The sequence below is a fragment of the Mytilus galloprovincialis genome, chromosome 4, assembly GCF_965363235.1.
Source record: "Mytilus galloprovincialis chromosome 4, xbMytGall1.hap1.1, whole genome shotgun sequence".
NCBI classification, from domain to species: Eukaryota; Metazoa; Mollusca; class Bivalvia; order Mytilida; family Mytilidae; genus Mytilus; species Mytilus galloprovincialis.
Genome location: NC_134841.1, coordinates 82,241,924 through 82,267,248, shown reverse-complemented (window position 1 = coordinate 82,267,248; position 25,325 = coordinate 82,241,924). Strand labels below are relative to the sequence as shown.

Sequence of the window (25,325 nt, the reverse complement as noted above, 5' to 3'; positions counted from 1 at the left end):
ATTACTCTCGTAGTTATACTTACATAATTCCACAAACTTTGTTCCTGCATTTTTTTACACCGGTGTCGATAACAGATAGAAAGTTTGTGCTACCACATAATTCTACATAATCCGCTGATCTTGTTATCTTTCAATGTCCATCATGGAATTTGGCGTGTACTTGTCAATCTTTGACAATAAACGTTAACCCAACAATTTGCAATTCAAATAGAATAATATAAGTGATGTAAAATGGTTTCTAAGTTCTAAGTGTCTTCACCAAAATATAGTCTATTACTCTATTACTCTAACTCGTGAAGAAAAAGGGTCTAGGTGGATGAGTGGTCTGAATAGTTCCACTTCTGTTTTATTAGCTTGTCAACACCAAGAATGTGAGTTTAAATTCTGCACTTTGCAGGGAAAATGGATTGAATAAGATTGGCAGTTTTCATACCTAAGGTTTGTGCTTCTCTATGGGTTATCCGGATTCCTCCACCAATAAAAACAATGATCTCTAGAAAGGAGTCAAAAATACTGGAAACTGGAGTTATACAATTCAATCAAACAATCAATCAATAAACCAACCAATATTCATCAAAATATATTCAATAGCTATAACTCATATGATATATGGCTAAGTAATAGTAAGTTCTAACTTGAAGTGTAACTGTGAACTTTAAGTAATCAATTTAGATTTGATTATTAATGAACATACACAATTGGGTTCGATTATAAATGAACTATACAATTGGGATGTCAGAAATTGCAGAACTATTGTGTGCAGTAGTATTACAAAACACCTTCCATTGAGTTTTAGTGTACCGGACACGACACTGCAGACAACACAATGAATGCATTAGGAAATGATAAGATTGTAACTTTGTTTTTTGTTTTATTTTAATCACATCATTCCTCTATTTTCAAGTTTTTATACAGCCTGGACTTTCACACTTTTGAGAATGAAGAAGACACAGAAAAGCTCTTAGAACACTTCAAATTTATAAAATGTTAATACCATACATTTTTTGGCATTTATTCTATACACTACATTTAATCCAAAAGACCATACCTTATATGTTGGAAGGGTGGATTACTGTTTAAAGCCAAGTCGCAATTTTGAAATGCATGTCATGACGAGCATTGCTTCATATGATATAAATATAAAAAACGATGAACGGAATTTTAACAAGTAAATTCCGTCCGCATGAACACATGTCATCCAACCCTGTCACATTATATCTAAATTGTTAATTTTTGGTTTGACCTGGCCGTTCAACGTACCCCAATCGAGACAACCCCACTACCACGAGATTTCCAAGACGGCTATCTTATTTGATCTTTGCCTGGAACATATATGTAATATAGATATATGATTGGGCGTCTGAGATTTAAACATTGGTAAACTACGATTGCTTCTGATACATACATTGTGTTTAATTGATACACCAAACTTGTCATTATTTCACTTATAAATGGATTAATATGTTATATAAAATGCATATTTGAAATCGAGTGAGGATATATCAATATCGATTATTCAAAAGAACGTTTGAGCAAACAATCAACATTCTTGACTGAGATTGCTACGCTGAACAATAATCAACTGAATTTGGTGTACTCCTAACACATTCAAAAATTAAAGAAATGTTCTTAGGTTTTACGTTTATTATTTAACTTAAAAGGTGATAAATTTTCACTACTGAATAAAGTTTTAAAATGTACCATGATATTCACCCTGAATAAAGTAATAAACTACTTCCGTCTTAAATATGCAGTGCTATGTGAAAATAAATGACTCCAGGTTGAATAGCTTCATATTTGAGAAAATTTCAAAATAAATTAGGTTTGTGCAATACACATCAGAAGGTTTCAAACGGGAGAATTGAAAACAAAAGTATACATGTAATGCAAAATTAACAAGATGGGGTATAATTTCTAAGAAGACAACTATCCATAAAGACCAGAGTAAGAAGATGCGAACAATAACAGGACAAAATAACGACGTATAAGAACAAAAAGTATCAATCCAATGGAGATATAGGAACGGATCTTAATTCCACCCAAATATTCGTAAAATGTTTACATTATTGGCTTCCATGAACGGATGCAATTAACCGTAGTCAACTAAATAACACAACCTTTTGGAATTTTCGTTGCATTTCAAATTTATTTTGAAAAGTTACTTTCACTTTGACATAATTTTGAAATAAAACCATGAATTTGTTACTTTAACATCTGCAATATTTACTTGTGATAAATCAGTACTATTCATACTTTTTTTCAGTTACTAGTATTCAAATATAGTTATATTTGCTATTCTGACAATTCAGTATTTGTCTTGGATATCAAAAGGAAAATATCATTTTATAAATTTGATGTGTCCGAATTACTTTTCTGCGTTAACATTAAACATTAAACAGGACTAAATTAATAGTTGTCAATTAATATGTCATTTTAGAGTTGAGAAAACAGAAATAAAAACATTTCAGTTCAAAAAACTCATCTAGTGTTATTCCTCCAATTTTATTTTTATATAGTTGCAATACAATTGAAAAAAATAAAGAATATTGCAAGATGGTAAAAATTGAATTACACAACGTGTTGTTGAGATAAACATGTAGATAGCTACATTTTACTAATTGTAAAGGTTCATTGACATTAACTACGAAGCTTTAATTAGTGGAAATAATGTATGACTATCATATGCAAATCGAATGATATTGCGTGTTTCAAGTATGGAATAAGTTTTATCAAAAAATGAAATGAATACATGGAACTTTTTAAGTTTTAATTAAATCAAAATTTGAATAAAATTGTGATAGTAATTGATGAAATACAAACTTTCACGCAACGTGTCCATTCAGAAAATTAATTTAAATCTTATTTATTAGTTATTATACGACTTCCTGTCAATAATAACTAAAAGTTTTAATTGATTGCAGTTACCACTAATCTACAAGTACGCTAAAATTGCTTATTTCAACCTCAAAAACATACTTTTTCTAGGTAAGATGACATTTGTCTTAGAATATTATGAAGAAAAAACATTATTTTCACATTCTTAATTATGAGCGTTCCTTGACAAGTTCTAAAATACATTAATACCATAGATCACGGTGTCAATCAAGCATAGAATGTTGCTTAAATCAATTAAAAAGTGGGACAACAAAGGCCTTTATTCGACTTTCAAAATCTTACTTTGTTAGAATATATATACAAAGAAAGGTATATTAGATGATTGATTTCTATGAATATTGTTTATTTTAACAGTGTAAAGAGTTTTAAAAGTATAATATTTTAAAAGTGTATAGCAAGATTCTATGACAATGTGTTCCTGTTATATTCAACAACGAGTCGAGCATCTGAATCAACCAGCATTTCATCGAGACCAATCCTAGAAGGAAAATTCTTATATATGATTTTGTACAGTATGATGGATCAAAATGGAAAAGACAAAAAAAATTAGGAGGCATATTCAACTGAGAGTATTAAGAATCACAAATTTAGTTTTGTTAATGTCGCCAAGACCAAAGAAAATTTCATCCGATATTTATTTTAACAATGATGCAGTTACTCCAGCAACAACAAAAAATATTAAGAAAATTGCAAATCAAATTATTCCACGGATAAGTAGAAAATAACACAAAAAAAGATCAGCTACTTCTAGGTTGCTTATATTAAAGTAGCCGATAATCCTAACTGAATATGGAAGTAATAACTAACTGACAATAATTCCATCACATTAATACACTCTTTAGGGAATTCAAATATAAAAGATAAGGAACAACATATAGAAATAAAGACCAGAGATGACAAGGCATGGCAAGATTATGAGCAAATATGATACCAATTAAAAGATCCAATAAAACTTAACCTATATGAATAGAAAGGTACACAAATGTTCCTGAATCGAACTTTTGGACAAGTGGTTCCACACCGCATAATGTAGAGGCAAAATTCCTCATTAAGAAAGTACCAAATCATACTTTAATTTCAGTAATTCAGATTCTAACAAAAAGAATGTTATTCATAGTTCACAATATATTTACAAATGACAATGGAAATTGGGAATGTGTCATAACCCGACCAAATAGCAGCTGAGGCCACCAATTGGGTCTTCAATAAAGCGAGAGAGAAAAACGCATTCAAAGGCGTCCTTCAGCTGTCCCCTTAACTGAAAAATGAACATGCTTAATGATGATGAACGTCATACTCCGAAATATAAAATGGACTAAAGCAGGGAATGTGTCAAAGGAAAAACATCCCGACCACAGATCAGAAAACAGATTTTAGTTATCCGTTTAGTGTGTTGTGGCTTCATTTTCTTTATTTAGCATTGTCCATTGCGGTGCTTTTTCAATACATGTTTTTCAAATTTAATGTTCAAACTGGAATTTGATTTCGCTCTCGAAATTTCATTAAACGTGGTATAATTGTTTATTATTAAGCTTATCATGGCATTGTTTTCCTAAATAATGTTTTCTTTAAACCTTAATTTCCAAAAAAAAATATGATTTAATTTTAAAATCATCGTGTTCAATTAAAGCATACCTCCTTATTATTTGAATTACGACTAGATTGATTTAACTATTCTAGGCTTCAGGGTATTTGTTTTACGCTTAATTAGGGCATTGGTCGTGTTCTTTATTTATAGTAATGAAGATGTAATCTTCCTGAGAGTACATCATCTCACATGAAACAGTGACGAAGGCACGATCCAATACTTTTGTATAAATAAAAGGTATGTGGTAAATGTCAAAGAGACGACTAGCCTTCGACATAAACACCCAGATTCCTCAGGGTATATATACGGTTTTCTACAAAAGACAGGTGTCCATATACTATTTTAAATTATAAATGAAACCGAGTCTGTTAAATCTATAAGAAAAAAATCTGTGAACATCACGCAATTCTCTAAAGGAAAAACAAAGTCACGAAACAAATGAGAGGTTGTCTTTTTATATGTTGTTAGTATTTGCATTACAGTATTGAGGCGAATCGCGGGTTTTCTGTGGTCTATATTATTTAAAACGTTGTTCTGTGCTTGCTTTTTGTCGTAGCTATGATATAACTGCTGCATATTATAATTGTTTATAGAAATTGTCTAACTGATGTGTACCCCAAATTATCTTAAACTTATACCTAGTTATACCTAGTTATAGATTTGTTTGTTTTCTTGTTTCTGAAAGTTTAAATTAAAAAAAAACCAGTGGTTGTCATTTCATTTAGTTGTTAGGAGCGACACATATTCTGAGGGTTTAGATGGGGTTAAATGATTAAAGAATAATGCCCTTAAAAATGATGATTAGAGAATAAAGGGCAAAAAAAATGAAGATTAGAGAAAAAAGGGGTTAATTTTTTGAAGATTAGAGAAAAAAGGGGTGAAAATTAAATGTTTACAGAATAACAGACCCCCCCCCCCCCCATTTAGACCCTCATATTCTTACATTTCCTATCTTGGGTCAAGTTCTTACAATAAACCGTCGGCTTCATGGTGGGAAATTAATCATCAGCATATGATTTGTTAAGGTGTATGTTGGAGTACATTTTTTGATTTTTAAATAATTTACAATTGTTTCTGGACATTTACAAAATTTATGATATTCCTTTGTATGCCATACAAACATTTCACAACATATTCTGGAATTTAATATCAGATGAAAATGAGTGAAAAATCATTACACATGTTTGCTATTTTAACGACGAAAAAGCATGCACAGTTAATGGTATTTTTTTTTAGTTTCATATAGATGCCATTATCTTTGTGTTGATAGTTGTTTTATGATATGTATTTAATTTATTTTTCAAATGTTCATTAAGAAACACGATTGTTTGTAGAATTGTTTTATATCATATCTCTGTTTTATCATTTTAGTTTTTTATCTGTATAAACAATAATGGTAACAAAATAATATGTTGGTCTGTAGACATAAAGTACTATATCACTGATACTTTCAGATAGACCATTATATGAGGTCTTTCTTGTGTATCACTGGGATATCTCTAAAGTTATCAACGACTCGGAACTCTATGAAATGTTAAAGTGCTTCTGGAACCGCCAAAGTATCCGATACCTGGTGATGACGCATATCAAGCAGACAGCCAGCTTTCACTAGCTTTAATATTGTCTAAGTTTGCATGTTAACTAGACAGCTGGCATCGGCAAGATCTAATGGTGTTATTGCCTGTACGTCACTGTATATTGTTGGTGCTTGAAGTATAATACCAAAAGTTCCGACAACACAAGCAGTAGTAAATATCCACAAAAATAGTCTATCGATCACCATGGCAACATATTTCCAATCTTCCTTTATCTGAAATGGAAAATGTGTATTACATAATTTTGGAACAGTATTGTTGTGACAAGTCATTTAAATTTATATGACCTATCTTTGTTACCGTTTTTTTCAATTGATAATTTGTTTTAAAACTTAGAAAAGATACCAAACTTGTATTTTGATAACACTTAACGCGCGTTTCGACTACGATAGAATTTTCAGTGGAGTGCGAATAAAAAGAGATGGATTACCGAACTAATGACGTCGTCAAAGACCATTGAATACAAAAACAAAATCCAATATGTTTGACAATTTAAATAGGCGAGAATCAAATAGGGAAATGTCTAGTAGAATATTAGTTCATAACCTACTTAATTAATTACAGCAGTCCTAGTACGTTTATACACTTTTTAAAGTAAGATCAAACAAAAGTATATCACACAGTTTTGTTGTATTTCTTCACGTCAACGTCTATAACATTATGTAGCTAACTTGTTGCGTTATTAACTGAATAATTCATATTTGTTTGTGAATGTTCTTTTACAGCTCTCATAAAAATCCAGTACTACACATTTGTCAAATTGAAAAGATTTGACTTGACGATACCATTCAAGTCTAACATGGAGTAATAAAATCTCAATAACTTGTTTGACCCAGCCATATTAACTTTTTCAAACCGGTGTCACGACCATATTTCAAACGCCAAACCAATGTTTTTGGAACAGTTATCTGTAAAATATGATATTTAATTTTCCAGATCTTTTATCATCCAAGGAGTTTATAAAGGCAACAATTGTTTACCAATGTTCAAAGCTTGTTAATCGATTAAGAAGACAAAATCATGGTACAAAAAAATAAATGAGAAAATCGTTTATGAAGTACAAATGGAGTACGACCGGATACACAGTCGGTAAAATTACTGATTAGACGTATATTTTGGTATCGAAAGATCAAAGATTGCGATTACATGTCGCTAATAAGTTGAGACACAGATATATCGTATCGATCAACCAATTTGTGTAATGTCTATTTCAGTTGTGGTCCCTCACTCATCTCTTAGAGCAGTTTTTATGCAAAGAGGACACCCCTACAAATACATTCCGTGTAGCGTGAATATGTACGAGCGCCTCGTATTAAAAAGAAGATGTGGTATGATTGCCAATGACACAACTATCCAAAAAAGACCAAAATAACACTAACATTAACAACTATAGGACACCGTACGGCCTTCAACAATGAGCAAAGCCTATACCGCATAGTCAGCTATACAAGGCCCCGATAAGACAATGTAAAACAATTCAAACGAGAAAACTAACGGCCTTATTTATGTAAAAAAAAATGGACGAAAAACAAATATGTAACACATAAACAAACAACAACCACTGAATTACAGGCTCCTGGCTTGGGACAGGCACATACATAAATAATGTGTCGGGGTTAAACATGTTAGCGGGATCCCAACCCTCCCCTAACCTGGGACAGTGGTATAACAGTACAACATAAGAACGAACTATAAAAATCAGTTGAAAAAGGCTTAACTCATCAGAAGGACAAAAAATACAAGTGGACGTGGCCGGGTACTTATACATCCCGACACAAAAAGACATAATGGACAGATCTAAGAGTACTTGCAGTTATCTGACAGCTAGTTCAAAGCCACTAACAACTAATAAAAAAATCATGCATATTAGACTAAACTATCGTGTCAATTGATACAAGTAAGCGCCATACAATGGGTTAGAGCGTTTGATAATTTTAAGAAGTGTTGATGAGTGAAAAGTTCACATATGTCATAAATTCTAGTTTTTGAAGTCTACAATCTGTGTCAATATCGAATAATATGTTAACAAATGACACAGACCCTCTTGTTTCGGGAATATTCTTCAGCTAAATTTTCATTGGAACATATAAGAAGCAAGCAAAGTAAACCATTCAAAGGTTATAAGCGTTTTTGCACTCGTACAAACCGACCCTTTAATGTGATCAGTAGCTGATAATTAAGGACACCTAGGAATCTAACTGATTATTTTGATGATTTTGGTTCGCACATAATACGAATAAGAAACTCGCATGGAACAAGCCCGACCTAATTTGTTTTTAAATATTCAATCGGGTGCTGATTTGTCTATATTTTTACAGCCATGATTAACCTGAACGTCGAACTATGAAAACTACGCACTCATAACATCAGATTGCCGATTGCTGTATCTGATTTTGGCATTCTACTTGTTTCGAGCGTAGAAAATTAAAACCCTGGTATCTTTGGTTAGATATTTAGAGGTAGGGGTAGAATTATGATTGGTTATTTGAATCTTATATAAATAAATACACTTTATCGACCGATTTTTTTGTCAGAAAATGACAACAGTAGTTGTTGTTTTATTGACATCGGACAATTTCATATTTGCTATGATTTGTTGTACAGTATCAAATAAATAAAACTAATGGATAAAGGTCTGTAGATGTGTTATTAAGTCAAAATAATCACGACATTAATTTCCTTTCTCATAAAAAGGTTATTATTGGACATCTTATAATATTAAATGTTTTATTATTTCCAAAGTCATCTTTATTTTCCTGTACAGAAATATTTGTCATATACATGCAAATTATGTAGAATTACTGCTAGTGCAATTATTATATTTGGTCCCTCTCGTAAGTACACCATTTATTTGAAGCAAGCTCATCGGCGTCAATATTTTATTAAAACTATTACTGATTGTTCTTTGCAAACGAAATTGCATGTGATTAACTTGATCGACAGTGTTTTCTTAAGCAGTATACCATCGCTGCAAATATCATTCGATTATGGTTATGTATTCTCAAATACATTTTGTTTCAGTAAACTAAGTATTAGGAAAAGACTTAACAGTACGAGTCAACAATACTTTTACTGCGGGTTTGAACCTTTTTTTTTCGTTTCTCGCCAACAATGTCTTGTCAAAATCATTGATATAAGAAAATTCAAAGAATTAATTTCGATTGTTTGGTCCTTTTGGTTCTATGTTCTTCGATTAATTAAGTAGAACTGGGTTTAAAGACACCAGACGCGCGTTTCGTCAACACAAGACTCATCAGTGACGCTTAGATCAAAATTGTTTAAAAGTCAAACAAGTACAAAGTTGAAGAGCAATGATGACCCAAAATCCCCAAAAAATGGTGCTGAATACGGCTATGGTTATCTATGTCTGGGATAAGAAAATCCTTATTATTTCGAATAATTCATACGTTTGCAAACAGCAAATTTATAAATATAACCATGCAATTGCAAATATGGCGAATATTCACTGACAAAATAAAGTAAAAAAAATAGCGAAAGTCTATTTATTTTTATAATGACACTTTTTGTTTTCGTTTTCTTTAGATTTGCTTAAAGTAAAATTTTGTATATACGCCCGACGTGCGTTTTGTCTAAAAAAGACTCATCAGTTACGCTTGAATCAAAAAAAGTTAAAAAGGCATCGACCCAGTGGTTGTAAATAAACTCATCATAGATAAAGCTTTATTTTTCGAATAAACTATAAAGTGATATCCAATCATAATCCCTTTCTGTTCCATTATATCTCTTAATTTCATTTAAAAAAATTGTTTACTGTGAACATGTTAAAGCTGAAAACTAAAATGCGCAGGTAGGATAAACACATATTTGACCCTTATGTAAATAAAGGCAACAGTAGTATATCGCTGTTCAAAAGTCATAAATCTATTAAGAGAAAACAAACCCGGGCTACAACTCAAACCGCTGGAAACATATTAACTATTAGAAGAAAACAACGGTACAACAGAAACACTGAAGTGCAACAAAAACAAAACAAAACATTATAACATACATAGAAACGAACTATTTGAAACAACTGTCATATTCCTGACTTGGTACAGAACATTTTAAGAAAAATGGTGGTTTGAACCTGGATGTATGGCTAGCAAAAACTCACCCTAGTTACAATGTTAAAGATACCGTTAAAATGGCAACATTACATGACATGAATACAGTACAAATATATGTAAGAACACCCAGGACAAATAAATGCCTAAACTAATAATAAAATAGTACATTCGGACATATTAACCACAAAATAACAACGAATACCTTACGTAAAAGTTGTCAAATATGTGATCAAATTTTACCAATACATACGTGTACTAAGGTGACGGATGCTTTAAAAATGAAACCAAAGAAAAAAGGGACAATTTTTTACCAAAATGAATACATGTGTATTTGAAAAACAATACAATCTAATGGCTCGATTTTTGGTAATATTAAGGATCAAAACAACCAAAAACCTAGTAAAGGAACACTGCAAACTACAAACACAACGGAAATGCAGGACCTTGGCTTCTGACAGGCACATAAAGAAGGATGTAAAGATAAATAAGTTGAGATCCATCAACATTCCTTCTACCGTGGGAAAGTGGTGCAACAACACGGCCTCAGAACCAACTTATAAAAAAACAGGTAACACAGCCTTCGGTTTAACTTAGCATATCGACACTATTAAAGTTTACCATAAAACAAAAATGAGTATTAACAGGATCAAGACAAAAGTGCGCATAACTGTATATAACTGTATATTAGTACATCTTTAATTTTGTTTTAAATTCTTAAAAACTAAAATTGATTTTTAAACTGATGATTACAATATTCAACGAAATTACTTTATCTACCGTGTCGATGCACCAGATCTCGCTTTTTTGGAGTACATGCGATTCCCCAAGGTTTGTTTATTGTAACATTGAATTATCTCATCTAAATTGATTGACGAGATTTGAACATCGGTAACCTACAGTCGATTAATTCAACTGTTTTTATTTGATCCTTTTTCAGAATAAGTAAGTACAAAAGGATAACACGTTAAGCATGTCAAGAGTAGTTTTATAAATTTTACTCAGTGGTTATGGTTAAAAGAGTCATCATCAAATATAGCTTTTAATTTAACAGGTTATGACTAATTTTAGTATTTGTCAATAATGGTACGGCTTTGATATTGGTATAACTTTGATCAAGACTAGTATAAAAATATTTTTTCTTTTAATTTCACCTAATTTTCCCCATGTGTTTGGTTTCTTTATTTTCTATGGCTAACTTCCCTTCTTTAAGTAGTAACATGTTTGCTCTAGTCATGCCGTTGACATATAGCGTTACATATTTAAAAAGTTGAACCAATGCTGCATATAACAAGAACGTGTGTAACGTTAGGTCAGGACACCACACCAAAACGTTATTGATTAAATGAAATACAATCATCAGTATACATGTTAACAGCTTTTTACTCAAATTACGGGGAAAACATGCAATAAAAGAATTACATAATACAGAAATGTTATTCCAAATGTATTGCTTTCTTGTAATTTCATTTTTATTTGCAATTACGGTAAATGCATTCTCTGTTGTAATTTTATATCCGATATCATATAGTTATTCTAATAAATAAAGCCTGTCCAATCGAACCACAAATTTAAAATTACAAATCTGAATTTGTTCTTTGGTTATTGTTTTGTCTTTTATGTTGTCGTTTGTATCAATTCAATAACAGTTCCACAACGTTTTAGTGCTTGTTTGTCATTGTAGACCTGACGGAACTGTTATATTTTTTATAAACTTGATTTTGCTATTTTGTAAAGACCTAATTATACCTTTGTGGGGTCTTTCACGACACAAAAACAGTTATTTATGATTGTTTCTGATTGGCAATCTCAGTATACCTATAATTTTAAGCTGATCTTAAAAAGTAAAAAAAAAAACGTTTCATTCTGATTTACATCTTGTTAATTGGAACCTTTTTATTCCTTTAAAAACAACTACTGGTCTTAATGTTACAAACCAATGAATAGTCTTTATAAAACATGTTGATATAGGGGTTATATTTTCACACAATCACTCGGTACTATAAAGGGTAATAATTATGCATCCTTTACGACCGATTGGTTTTTACTTTCATATCAAAGAATCCAAACAAAACATTAAAAGAAATAAACGAACACCTCTTACAGTTCCTCGGTTTTGGTTAACTAGAATTTATTTCCTGAATAGATTTTTGAGACATGAACATTGTTTAAGTATCTTTGATTGTGGTATGAATATTAACGGTTAAGCATGTACCTAACAAATGACTTCAACACTTACTGAGTTTTCTCTGTCTGATTTCTTCAGATGGTCAGCGATGAAACAGACACTCTCTACAGCATCCCTAACAGCTTGTGGAACTGGTCGACGAAAGTGTATTCCAGATTCGTCGCTCGAAACAGCTTCTCTGCTAGCTTGTAGGAATCCTCTTTGTAAGTTAAAGTTATGCTGTAATATTTCTCTGCAGGTTTTACTTGGAGGTAGACCATTACAGTGCTTTGGTTTATCATTTTTTAATTCTTTGTCTGGTCTTGGACGCCTCATATACAATAGTCTTGGTAATATACCAAGAAATAAACGCCTCACCCAAGGCGCCATTGTATGTGTATATGGTGACCGGAAGTGAACATTCAAAACAATAACAGTCACAAGAATAGATAAAGTTACTAAAATCATGGTAAATAATAAATATTTCCCTATCAATGGTACTACTATGGACGGTGGAATAATCTCGGCCAAAAGAAGAAAAAACACAGTTAATGAGAGGAGAATAGAAATGCACAAGGTAATTTTCTCGCCACTATCCGATGGTAAATAAAAAACTAAAACGGTAAGGAAAGAGATGGCAACACAAGGAATAATGAGGGTTACTGTGTGGAATAATGTCTTTCTACGCATGGTTATATTAAACGTAATATCCGGTTCTGCACAACACACATCATCTCTATAGTTTTTCTTTGCAGTAGTTTCTAAAATATCCCATTCTACGCTTTGGTAAAATTGTCTCATATCAACACCTTTCTCTATTTCAGCAGTAGATGATTCGTCTTTTGAACAGATATGAACTAAGTCCACTTGATTCCCATCGTATGTCCATGAACCAAATCTCATGTCACATGTCTGAACATCAAAGGGGAAGAACTCTACGTCAATTATACATGAGCTTTTATAAATTGCTGGTGGTTCCCAAACAACTTTTCCGTCCGGATGAAGCGTTGCTTTGGTCATGAGTGTGACCTCATAGTTACCATCTGCACTGAAATTCCAATCATTCATTTAATATTTTTTAGTCCATGAAAACATTATGCAGATGACGCCAACAATTCACATATTCTATATTGATTTCGAATTTCATGAGTTCTTAGACTTTTTTCATAAGGGAGTCAACATAAATACAAATAACAGAATCTTCCCAATCCAATGTATGAGCGAAAGAGATATATATAAGGGTCATAACAAAACAGTGGTTTAACAAAAGAAAAATTGGTTTTCAATGAAATTCCTTTTAGGTGATTCAAATAAAAATCTAAGGAATTTCAGAGAAAGAGGACTGACGAGAATTGCCTTGTGCTTTCTATTCTTTATAAAATATTCTAACCTGAAAAATAGGTAATACATTAATACAATAAACGCTCATAATTATGAAACCTAGTGAGTAAAGCAGGATATAAGTATTTAAGAATTAAAATTTAACTTAAGAGTGTTCATGCATTTTCCGAGTAAGAATAAACACTTTAAAGACTATTGAAGATGGAAAATCGCACAGTAAAACCCTCATTTGCAACAACACACTATTATAACTATCACATTAATCAGATCATTTTTTGCATTTTTATCAGTGTAAATTATAGGTCATAAGTTTATGTCTTGAAGCATATTTCACTGGTATCGCAAGGTTGTTTTTTCAAGAAAGACCTATTATGATTCTGAAAGGAAATAACTCCACATTATCAGAAATAATAAATACATTACTCATATTTCTTAAAGTGCAGTAAAATACTACTCAATAAAAAAAAATACAATGCTTTGTACATTTAAAATACTAAAACTGAGATGAGCCATTCAGAAGTAAATAAATACATGAATCTTTGAACATGGTCATCTATCTTGATAAATAGTTACAAATACTTACTTATTATATAAGACAATATCAGGGTTCCATATGTCTTGAATTGGAACCTCTAAAACCGATAAATTATCATATTCTGATGGGTTCCATGTGAGACTTCGGTCATACCATTCCTTAATGGAGAAAAGTGGCACAACATATAACACAGTGCTTAGCTAAAAACCAAAGATAATTGGCACATTCGATGATAAAAATAATATCGAGATGACCCCGGCATTTCCATTTAATAAAGGTGAACCGGGACTTATCTTTTCTTTTGTTTTTTATATGTTATATGAAAGTAAATCTAAACAATTGTGCTCCCTTTTTTTTCTTTAAATCAAACCAATGAATATAATAATCGAATGCACCAATTTGAAAGATGTGAGTGCAGTCACAAAATCACAACGTCAACTGAGTGGTCTATAAAACAACATAGTTTACTCACTTATTATATAACACTATATCCGGAAGCCATATTTCCTGTGATGGCACGTACAGACGTTTGACGCCGCCATATTCTTTAGGTTCCCATTTAAGTTTAATATCGGACCACTCCTTTTTAGTAAGCATCAGAGACAAGCATAAATATGAATAACTGAATAAAGCATTTTTTACCCTTTCGAACAGAAAAAAAAACACAATGCCGACGAAAATCCACAAATTAAGAACATACACCAGATGTCAAGGCACAATAACACTTATATCTCCCTCAAGTCGGTACATAATTATTAAGATAACAAAAGATTTATTTTTTTCATTTTATCGATTTTTCATTTAAACATTTATTTCCTTAATACAATTTTGTCTGTACTAGTCAGGACTATGACAGTTGTTATCCATTCGTTTGAAGTGTTTGAGCAGTTGATTTTGACATTTGATTAGGGACTTTCCTCGGAGTTCAGTATTTTTTAATTTTATTTTTTGCAACAACACTTTTTTCTGGTTCTTATTACAAACTGGCGACCTTCACTTCAGTTGGTTATATCATGTCAAATATATTTCAATGATGTTTGATAAATAGTGTAAGGTTACTGCTACATCAAAGAAATCTTGTTTCATTATAATTTTTTTAAAGAAAATACGTCAACAACAGACTATGCTTTCAGCAGATGTTGTAGCAGAACAATAGTTAAAACACTTTCTAGCCAACTCACGCCGCTATACGATGAATACTATTGAGGGCATTGTGTATCAGTAAAATATCTTATTGACATACCTGTCGAAGCCATACATTTGTTGTCATTATCTGATTCTTTTCATCCTGAAAAAGAAAATATGTTTTCGTGTCTGTATTATTCATTAAAACATGTGTTAGAAAGGTCAGATAATATAAATGATGGGATACTTTCAATTTGGTTTTGGATGAAGGTCGAAAAAGGTTTCAAAGACAAACACTTGACGGAAAAGGAGTTAAACTTTTTGCTGCCAAACTGTGCATTGAAAAATTGGATTTATTCAAAATCAACAAGAAAGTAATTCATTCATCACGACCTCTTTACTCGTGTTACTCTTTCTTTAGTTGATTATGATTAGGACCCCAGAGACAGAATAAGAATAGAAAATCAGTGATAACACATGTTTTGATTGTTGTTGATTGTGAACCACAGGGTGTACCGGGTTTACTTCAGATGGTCAACTCAGTCTTACTTCAGATGGTCAACTCAGTTTTACAAAAAAATCGAGGACAATTTAAAAGAAAATAACGTTTCATATAAAAAAAATTATGTCGCTTTTCTAAGAAATGAGACGAAAGATAACAAACATGACAAAGGGACATTCGAATTCATAAGCTGAAAATAAACTGACAACGTCATGTCAAAATAATAAAAAATCAAAAGGCAAACAACAGTATTTAAAACACAAATACTAAAGCTAAAGACTGAGAAAAACGAATCCCACCAAAAGCTGGGGATACATGCCGGTGCTCCGGGAGAGTAAGCAGATCCTGCTCCACACAAGACAAGTTTAATTTTGTTAAATTTATGTAATATTTTAATAAATAAGCGCCTGGAATATATTGAAAATATTTATAATCCAAATTTAGATAACGTGTGCGGGTAAAGTAAGATTTTTTCTATCCTTTGGCCTGCTTTATGACTCTTAATAAGCTATTATTGCTAAGTTTTATGGAACCAATTTGATTACTTAAAATGAAATGCCCCCTGGAGTTGAGTTTTTTTCTTTTATGGTTTATCAGGATTTTTGGCTGTTCAAATGGAGCTATTTTACTTCATTTCAGAGACATAATTTTCAAACCTTAAAATGAAAATGCATACTTAACAAAACTTTAATTATCAAAATCAAATTATTATAGCGTTTTGTTTTGTTTTGTTTTGTTTTTTACACTGAAAGTTTTATTCGGTTAGGCTTTGTCAAATGCTAAAGGGGATTTTTTTTCTGTGCCTGATCGAATCCCATCTCTTTAGCACTTATATGCATTCAATATTGCAACAGTGTGACTTCTATGTAGATGTATGTGTAGCATAGAGACTACACAATCTGCTTTTCGTCATTTTTCACCTGTCTATGTTTTAACGCGCCGTAAGGCAGAAAAAGATCTCTCACAACTGCAAGTCCGAACTGGCAAGGCTAACAGAAGCAATAGTATTTGTGCTGTATTTGGGTAGAATTGCATGACATTGCGTTTGAATGCTTGGTCTATCGAAAATTTTTACCCAACCTCCTTAATAGGCGTAAGAGTAACAACCAGTAATTAATAAAATAAAGAATAATTTCAACCTTTTGTTGGTTTTTTGTAAGTGTTTTTTTTTCTTCATTTTTTCTCTTTTTTTTTCTCGGTTTACAATAGGAGGCAACTGCCTACATGCCTCTATATAATTTACGGCCCTGGATTCTAACTTATTGTAGAAAAAAAGAAGAAAAAACTAATAAAACTCGGTTGGGTAAAATTAATAAATTACATACAGTACAGTTATTGACGAAATTAATCCACACAGCCCAAAAAAACGTGCAAAAACTCATACAAGTGGATAATAAAATAACAACAGACGTCAGAATTACTATGAACGATGTGCATTCCTCACGCCAGCTGTTTTATTAATAATCACCAAGGAAAACTATTATTAATTACATTGCAGCGAATCAAAGGATCTATTAAGACTTTGTATATTGTAAGAGAAACATATCTGCGTTGATATTCATTACTAAGTAAACGTAATTTATTGACTAATTGCTTACGAATGTCTGGCTGGTAATTAGTTGATTAATTGATAAACATTAGGTGTAAGAATTAATTATTTCACCGCCTTCAAAAATAAAAAGTATATGATTTTGACTGAAGTGTTAATACTTTGTAAAAGAAATGGATAAATATATCATTTTTGTTGTTAGATATAATAATAACAATTGGTGTAAACGTAGCAGACACGTGTTAATATGTTTTGTGTATGAAACCGATTCTGTAAGAATGATACATGTTTCTAGATTCAACTAATTAGGAATACGTTCCTAGGTATGCAGGCGAAAACAAGTTTTGGAAGACAATCATAGCATGGTGTACCTAGGTTTACTCGTGAACAAAAGTTTGGGAAGACAATTATAGCGTTTGTGATCAGAAGTTTTAGAAGACAATCCTGGCATTGGTGTATCTAGGTACGCTGTCGACCAAAAGTTTGGGAAGGCAATCGTGAAATGGTGTACTAAGGAACGATAGCGACCAAATGTTTGGGTAAACAATCTTAACATGTAGGAACGCTGTCGACCAAATGTTTGGGTAAACAATCTTAACATGTAGGAACGCTGTCGACCAAATGTTTGGGTAAACAATTTTAACATGTAGGAACGCTGTCGACCAAACGTTTTGAAAGACAATTATGGCATGGTGTATCTACATGATAGTATATCCACAATACGACTTGGTGTATCTACATGATAGTATATCCACAATACGACTTGGTGTATCTACATGATAGTATATCCACAATACGACTTGGATGACAATCATGACATCAACATAAGAAAATGCCTGTACCAAGTCAGAAATATGACAGTTGTTATTTATTCGTTTGATGTGTTTGAGCATTTGATTTTGCCATTTGATTAGGGACTTCCCTTAAAGAATTTTCCTCGGAGTTCAGTATTTTTGTGATTTTACTTTTTCTAGTAGGTACGATCGTGACAAAAAGTTTGAGAAGATCATAGTGGCATTATGTTATTACATGTTGGTAACATCGAGACCAAAAAACTGTGAAAACAAGCATGGCGTGGTGTATCTACATGTAGGTAAGCTCACGACCAAAAGTCTTAGAAAACAATCATAGCATGTGTATCTAAGTACGCTTGCAACAAAATATTTAGGAAGAGACATTTAAATAACATTTAAGAAGATAAACTTGGAATAGAACTGAGTCCATATGAGGTTTATACAGAAATATAACAATGCAAGCAAAAAATATCAATTTTGCCAAACTTTCCCAAAGGTTTTTAAAACAGTAGCACAACATATATCTCAATGCAACGTACCATTTTATATAAAACATATTTAAATTTGAATAAAGACAACACAACAACAGATTTAACAATACGAGATACATGTTATATTATTTTACGAAGAAAATGAAAAAGAAAAATTAAGAAAAAGGACAAACAACTTTTAACTTTACAGTAACCTGCTGACAATTAAATCCCTTCAAACCCTTTAATGTTGACAGCATTACTTCTTATTCGATTCAAATTTACAATAAATAGATGGCTGTTAAAACTGCCCTATCATTCTCTCATAAAAATATCAATTAGTAATTCCAACATTGTATGTTTAAGTCTTATTTCATGTGTGATCGTCAGGGCAACCTAATACTACATACTCCTACATAAATGCAATGATTGAGTGAATTCATAAATAAGTGGGGATGAAATTTTATATCTTGTCATGAACTTAAGTGCATTTCATTTGTATTATAAATATTAACTGTAATTTTACGGAGTTTATTAATGTATATGTAAACTTTTGCGTTTGAACTTTAAGCTTCGTTTGTGAATAACAGTTATCTCCACCCAATAAAATTGAAATGCTTATTGTTACCGTTTTGTGAATAAATTCTTGCGTTTAGAAAAGTCTTTACAGCCGGTGTAAAATAATAAATAGCTATACCAGTATAGAAATAAACAGTAACTGTAGATGATGATGGGGATCGTAATATTTCCAAAGAAATAAAATTGAGAATGGAAATGGGGAATGTGTCAAAGAGACAACAACCCGACCATGGAACAAACAACAGCAGAAGGTCACCAATATGTCTTCAATGCAGCGAGATATTCCCACACCCGGAGGCGTCCTTCAGCTGGCTTCTAAACAAATATATATACTAGTTCAGTGATAATGAACGCCATACTAAACTCCAAAATATACACAAGAAACAAAAATTAGAAATAATACAAGACTAACAAAGGCCAGAGGCACCCGACTTGGGACAGGCGCAGATATGTGCGTCAACAGGCGGCAAGGGTTTTCTGCTTTGCACACATCACCCGTCATACAACTGCAAAACTATATTCAGTAGTCATGAAACAAATATTGAAAGTGGTCGTAGAATTGAGATATTTTTAACCATTCTCTTATAACCTTACTGTTATAGTAGGTATGATCATTGGACAAATTCAAATTATAATAATATGCTCTGGATACATCTATAAGCTTGCTATAAACGCTGATTGATTGTTGATTGAATATTTCATGTATTTCAAAGACAAGAACATTTGAAATTGCAACAATTTTTAAATTAACATATTGAATAGATACTTGTCCGTTTATTAAAAACTGTATATTTCCCTTTAAATGTCGGTTCGTTTATTTAATTAAACGGTAGGTTTTCTTTTATTTTACTTATATACATTTGTAAATATAGAAGATGTGATATATGTATGAAAAAGAAGATGTGGTATGATTGCCAATGAGACAACTCTCCACAAGAGACCAAAATGACACCACAGAAATTAACAGCTATAGATCACCAAACAGCCTTTAACAATAAGCAAAGCCCATACCGCATAGTCAGCTATACAAGGCCCCAAAATGACAATGTAAAACAATTCAAACGAGAAAATTAAAGGCCAGGGGTCGAAATTGACGCTGGTCCGGTTGTCCGAGACCAGTATAACTTGTGTCGGACCAGTAGATTTTGTCAGCTGATGGTCCGGCGGACCAGTATTTTCTTTTCGTTAAAATCACTGATTGCATCTCTATCTCGGTTTGTTTACAAAAAAATAAACCCGAGAAATTAATTTTAGGGTACTGGGGGTACAATTTTTAAAGTATTTAATTATCATCTCAGGAGAGCGCACTACACAACAACACACAATGTGGAAATTTTGGGATGGAGTTAAAACGACGGGCAAAACAAATTAATTAATTAAGCGACATTCAAAAGGAAGATTTTTCAAACCGACAAAAGAAAACGTAAATATAAAATATCCTGGAAAAAAGATCTCGAACAGTAGGACAACCGGAAGCGCCTGAGTAAGGATTTCGCCGCTCAGTGATACGGTTCACTAGACGACGTTGTCAACACGTAATGGCCGCCATTATTTGACGTTGGATTTGGCATTCCATGTTGAAAAGTTGCATTAATGACATTCTTGGATGCTTAATCTTTATGCTGAATAACACAAAAGGTAATGGTTTATACCATATATTTTAGTTAATTACTATCAAATAAGTCGGATCCAAAGAAATGATTTAAACGGCAAAAATAAAATCAAACATAAAAATTGAAATCCAATATATCATCATTTCCTTATAATATACTAGTATTGAATCAACTATATACTGGTGAATTACATTCGGATTTCGGTCTAAGGTATCCGCACTTGTCTCCGGAAATATTATACCCACACAAGTTGTCAACATCCGTTTTTAAACTTGTCAAGGTGTTCTTCACGATCTCCATGGAAAATATTCACGCTTTCACTTTTTGCTCAGATAATAGAACATTGTAAATCTCTAACTGAAAATACGGACCAAAATGAATCAAATTCGAAAGCACGTATGATCACGTTTCATGCCGATTGCAAGTTCTCGAAAAAGGGGGGTACACATGTAATTTCAATGCCCCATAAATTGCAAAATATAGGCTACTGAGGCACCACGAATTTTGATGAACGTCTCGGGTTCAACTCAAAAGTGGACCCCATAGGCGGATTAAGAGGGGGGGCAGGCTCCCCCTTTTTGGGAAAAAATTTGGTTGCTTATATAGGGAATCACTGAAGCGTGACTGGAGCCCTCTTAGGTCGGTCAGTGGGCCCCCACCTATGAAAATTTCTGGATCCGCCACTAGACCCACTTATACTGTTGGATGTTTTATACCAGGTATAATATTTAATTTGGAAAAAAAATATTTGTGTCCCTGATTTCATATATATATATATGTTAGCGGCAATAAGTAAAATTAGGCATTGAGCTTAAATCCTAGGCAATAAGCTAACGCCTAGGCATTAAGTTATTGCCTGAAATTTTCAGTCATTAAGCTTATTTCCTGAAATATGATGATGATTATTCATCCTATTGCCGAGCATAATTTTAGGCAATAAGTAAACTCTGGAATTTATGCATATTGGGTGATTTATTCTTGATATAGAGTCGTTTTTTTTATTATATTTCTAATTCTACATTTATAGATATACATTCATTTGTCAGATCTTCAAATTTAGTAAGTTTATTTAGTAATTTTAGCAGTTGAAAAACAGAATTAACTCATACTTTTTTCATGTTTGTGTGGTATTACTAAGTATCAAAAAGTAATTGTATCCAATTGATAAAGGGGAGTTTGAACTGGTCAAAAGTAGACCAAATTAAGATATGATTTTTTTTATCACATCATTTTCCATTTTTTTATTGGATAAGTAAATTGTCTTATTCAACTGTCCGCAATTTGTGATAAAAAAATGATTTTTTAACACAAATTTCTATCAAGTTTTTATATTTCTAAATTATTATTTGATGCATTTTAATATAAATAACATATTTTATTAGGTAATTTATTTCTGGTCTCTAATGCCACATCTTCTTTTTTTATATTTATGATGACACTGGGCCCTGTACTTTTACATCGTTAAAATCGGTGATATTCGATTTTCTTCTTCTGCTCATTTTCAAACGTATGCTAAATTTGCAGTAATAAATAAAATAGTTGAAGTACTCATTATTTATATGAGAGATGCATGAGATTTTCCTTTAAACTTTTAAGTATGAAACCGTGACGCTTCGAAATCAGGTCCCTCAAAGCATAAAACGATTTTACTGATTATTTAATTTTAACTATTTACAAATATTTTGTTCAATTCTATTTTTTTTTACTTATTTTTGTTTCAAAGTTTAGATCTACAATTATAATATAAAAATTATTTATAACCTTTCATATAAAACTTATAATTATTTTCTAATGATTAATCGGTTTATGAATTAAAGTTGTTGGTTGAATTAACAGAATACTGTGCGATAAATGTGGTAAATATTTTCTAATAATTAATCGGTTGATGAATTAAAGTTTTTGGTTGAATTTGATACAATATTTCTTTTTTTTTTTATTTGCTATTTTTTTTTACGCCAATACTAAGGACACCCCAGCTAATATAATCCTCAGATAGCTTCGATGTGCAGCATGCTAAGAAATGTCGTAAGTCGATCCTAACTATATCATATTTTCTGTCTTAAGAATATCTTATAGGACTAACCTTAGGACAGTGTCGATAAACAGGCCACAGTTATCATAATGTTAGTATGTAACAAATGTATTTTAATTTAAATGAATAAATGTCTTTTATTTACTCGCATTTACATTTTAGGCATTAAGCTTAATGCCTGCACACATTTTTCAGGATTTAAGCTTAAATCCTAGGATTTAAGACTAATGCCTAACAACATTTAGGCAATAGACTTACTGCCTAGGCGTTAGCTTATTGCCTAGGATTTAAGCTTAATGCCTAATTTTACTTATTGCCACTAACATATATATATGTCATGTACATATGTACACCAAAATGTAAAATTCATAAAAATTAAATCTTTCATAAACATAAAATACAAAAGGAAAGCGATTACAGGCACAGGCTCCTCTTTCCCATACACAAAAAAAAAATAGATAGCCATGCATCCTCTAAATTCATATCTCATATTTTAAAAGAAATTTACACATTGAAATTAACCACTGAATCACCCACCCATTTCAGAGCTTATACATGTACATGTATCTCATGACCAGGAAATATTACAAATTTGATATGCCTGTACAAATTCTTTATATCCCTTATGTTATATTATTCCTATAGGCTAAAGTCATATATATTTATACAACTAATCATGCTAATTATCATGCTACTTAGAAATGATAATCCATTGACAATATTAATTTCTTTCAAAAAATGTACTTCAACTTGATTGATATCATAATATTATCAAAATAATGGTGTTATGACAGTGGTGGTTCATGGATTCAAATTAAAACAAGGTTGTGAGTGCCCTGAAAATGTAAAAAAAAATCAGCTTGCATATATATATTTATGTACACTGTACACTATTATAATACATGTTTTCTTTGCCTGTAACTTTTATGTATTGAGCAGAAATTTATAATAATGATATATATAAATATGCGAATGGAAATGGGTTATGTGTCAAAGAAACAGCAACCAAACAAAGAGCAGACAGCAGTCTACAGCCACCAATGGGTCTTCATTGGATCAAGAAAATATGTTTTTTCTTGGTAATTTATTTGGCTAATTTGTATTCATGTGTTGATAACAACAATGCAAAATTAATTAAATTTTGCTTTGAATAATTTAGTATAATAGATTTAGTAATTGTATGTACCTTTGCTTTATATTTACAGGATGGAGAAAGATGTTCACTATGAATCAAAAATTCAAAACAGAGGACTTTTATATATCAACAAAAACAATTGCAGTACATGCACATATACATGTATTTAAGGTATGATATACATACAGCAAGAAAACAGTAATCAAATGGAATGTCAAATTATTTTGTTTAAAATAAAAAACAAGATGACTAGAATATATTAACATGATTAGGGTAAGAAATCCAAATGTGTCGTTTCAGGGTAACACCAGTGGGTTATTTTACAATGCGCTATGATTTCAATCTCACAAATATGGAACAAAACATGATAGACGAATATGAATTAACACTATTTTGATAATGAAATAGACTGAAAATATTTTACATTTAACAGTCAGACAAGAAAATTGCCAATGGAATAAATTTGGAATGGAAGTTAAAATTTATAGTTTATAGGTCAAAGAATCATACACAGACTTTAAGACCAAATGGTATACTTTTAATAGTTTAAAGATTTTATGCTACATGTATTATCTATACTGTATAATTTCAAGATAGTTTCATTTGGATTTAAAACCTAATTTCAAGAATGAAGGGTTCAGTACTTTAAAATTCATTAATAAAGATTTAAAACAATATAAGGGAATTAACTCTTACATGATGTGCATCATATCCATGAGAATATCAGAAGTGTTTAAATAAACTTGAACATTTTTCAGATACATGTAAGAGAATGACTTAAGCAGACCATACATGTGTATTTGGGTCAATGATGCCCATAACAATGAAATATAATATATTAAAATTATCATTTATCATTTATCATTACTTTTCAATTGAATCAACACACTTAATTTAATAACAAATTTATTTTTTTCATTTTCAGTACACTGTCAGCATGGTCAGAAGAAGAATTTTACTGGAGGATTAAAATTTTGATACCTGGAATCAGCAATGAATATGAAAATGAAAATGAGATATATTCATGTACAGAATGGTAACCGAAGTGGCTCAATTGTTTATTAGCAGACATTTTTTTTGAACTTATGCAGGATTGAATAAATGAAACTTAAGCTGACTATGGGCTCAATGTGTAGTAAAAAGAGGATTTTGAAATATATGCAAGATTCATCAACATTAAAATGTGCACAAGTGAAATATCACCTTATTTAGTAAAAAAAAAAAGCAGATTATTGACTCAGTTGTTTTCATGAAAAAAAATTTCAAAGCAATATATCACTGTTGTATAATTAATAAGATTCCTCATTTTTGTTGAACCTGCAACTTTTGTTGCAGAAAGCT

General features: G+C 31.5%; 1 protein-coding gene and 1 long non-coding RNA gene across 4 annotated transcripts in view; one reads left to right on the top strand and one right to left on the bottom strand.

The window, feature by feature from the left end:
• LOC143073137 (acetylcholine receptor subunit alpha-like 1) overlaps positions 1 to 25,325 on the bottom strand; it is a 46,977-nt gene that overhangs the window by 10,050 nt on the left and 11,602 nt on the right. Inside the window, exons 2-5 of one of the 3 annotated variants that reach the window (XM_076248469.1) lie at positions 15,429 to 15,473; positions 14,658 to 14,767; positions 12,382 to 13,357; positions 858 to 6,293 (exon numbers count right to left, since the gene is read on the bottom strand). In XM_076248469.1, coding sequence (XP_076104584.1) covers positions 6,108 to 6,293; positions 12,382 to 13,357; positions 14,658 to 14,767; positions 15,429 to 15,473 — 1,317 coding nt within the window. In that variant the 3' untranslated portion in view covers positions 858 to 6,107. Of the gene's footprint in view, positions 1 to 857; positions 6,294 to 12,381; positions 13,358 to 14,233; positions 14,344 to 14,657; positions 14,768 to 15,428; positions 15,474 to 25,325 lie in introns of those variants that run through there. The other 2 variants (XM_076248468.1, XM_076248470.1) reach the window with 2 other exon arrangements.
• LOC143073136 (uncharacterized) lies at positions 21,048 to 25,216 on the top strand. Its single transcript, XR_012977404.1, has 3 exons — positions 21,048 to 21,536; positions 24,055 to 24,155; positions 24,910 to 25,216. It is a non-coding gene; the product is annotated as an uncharacterized LOC143073136 (long non-coding RNA).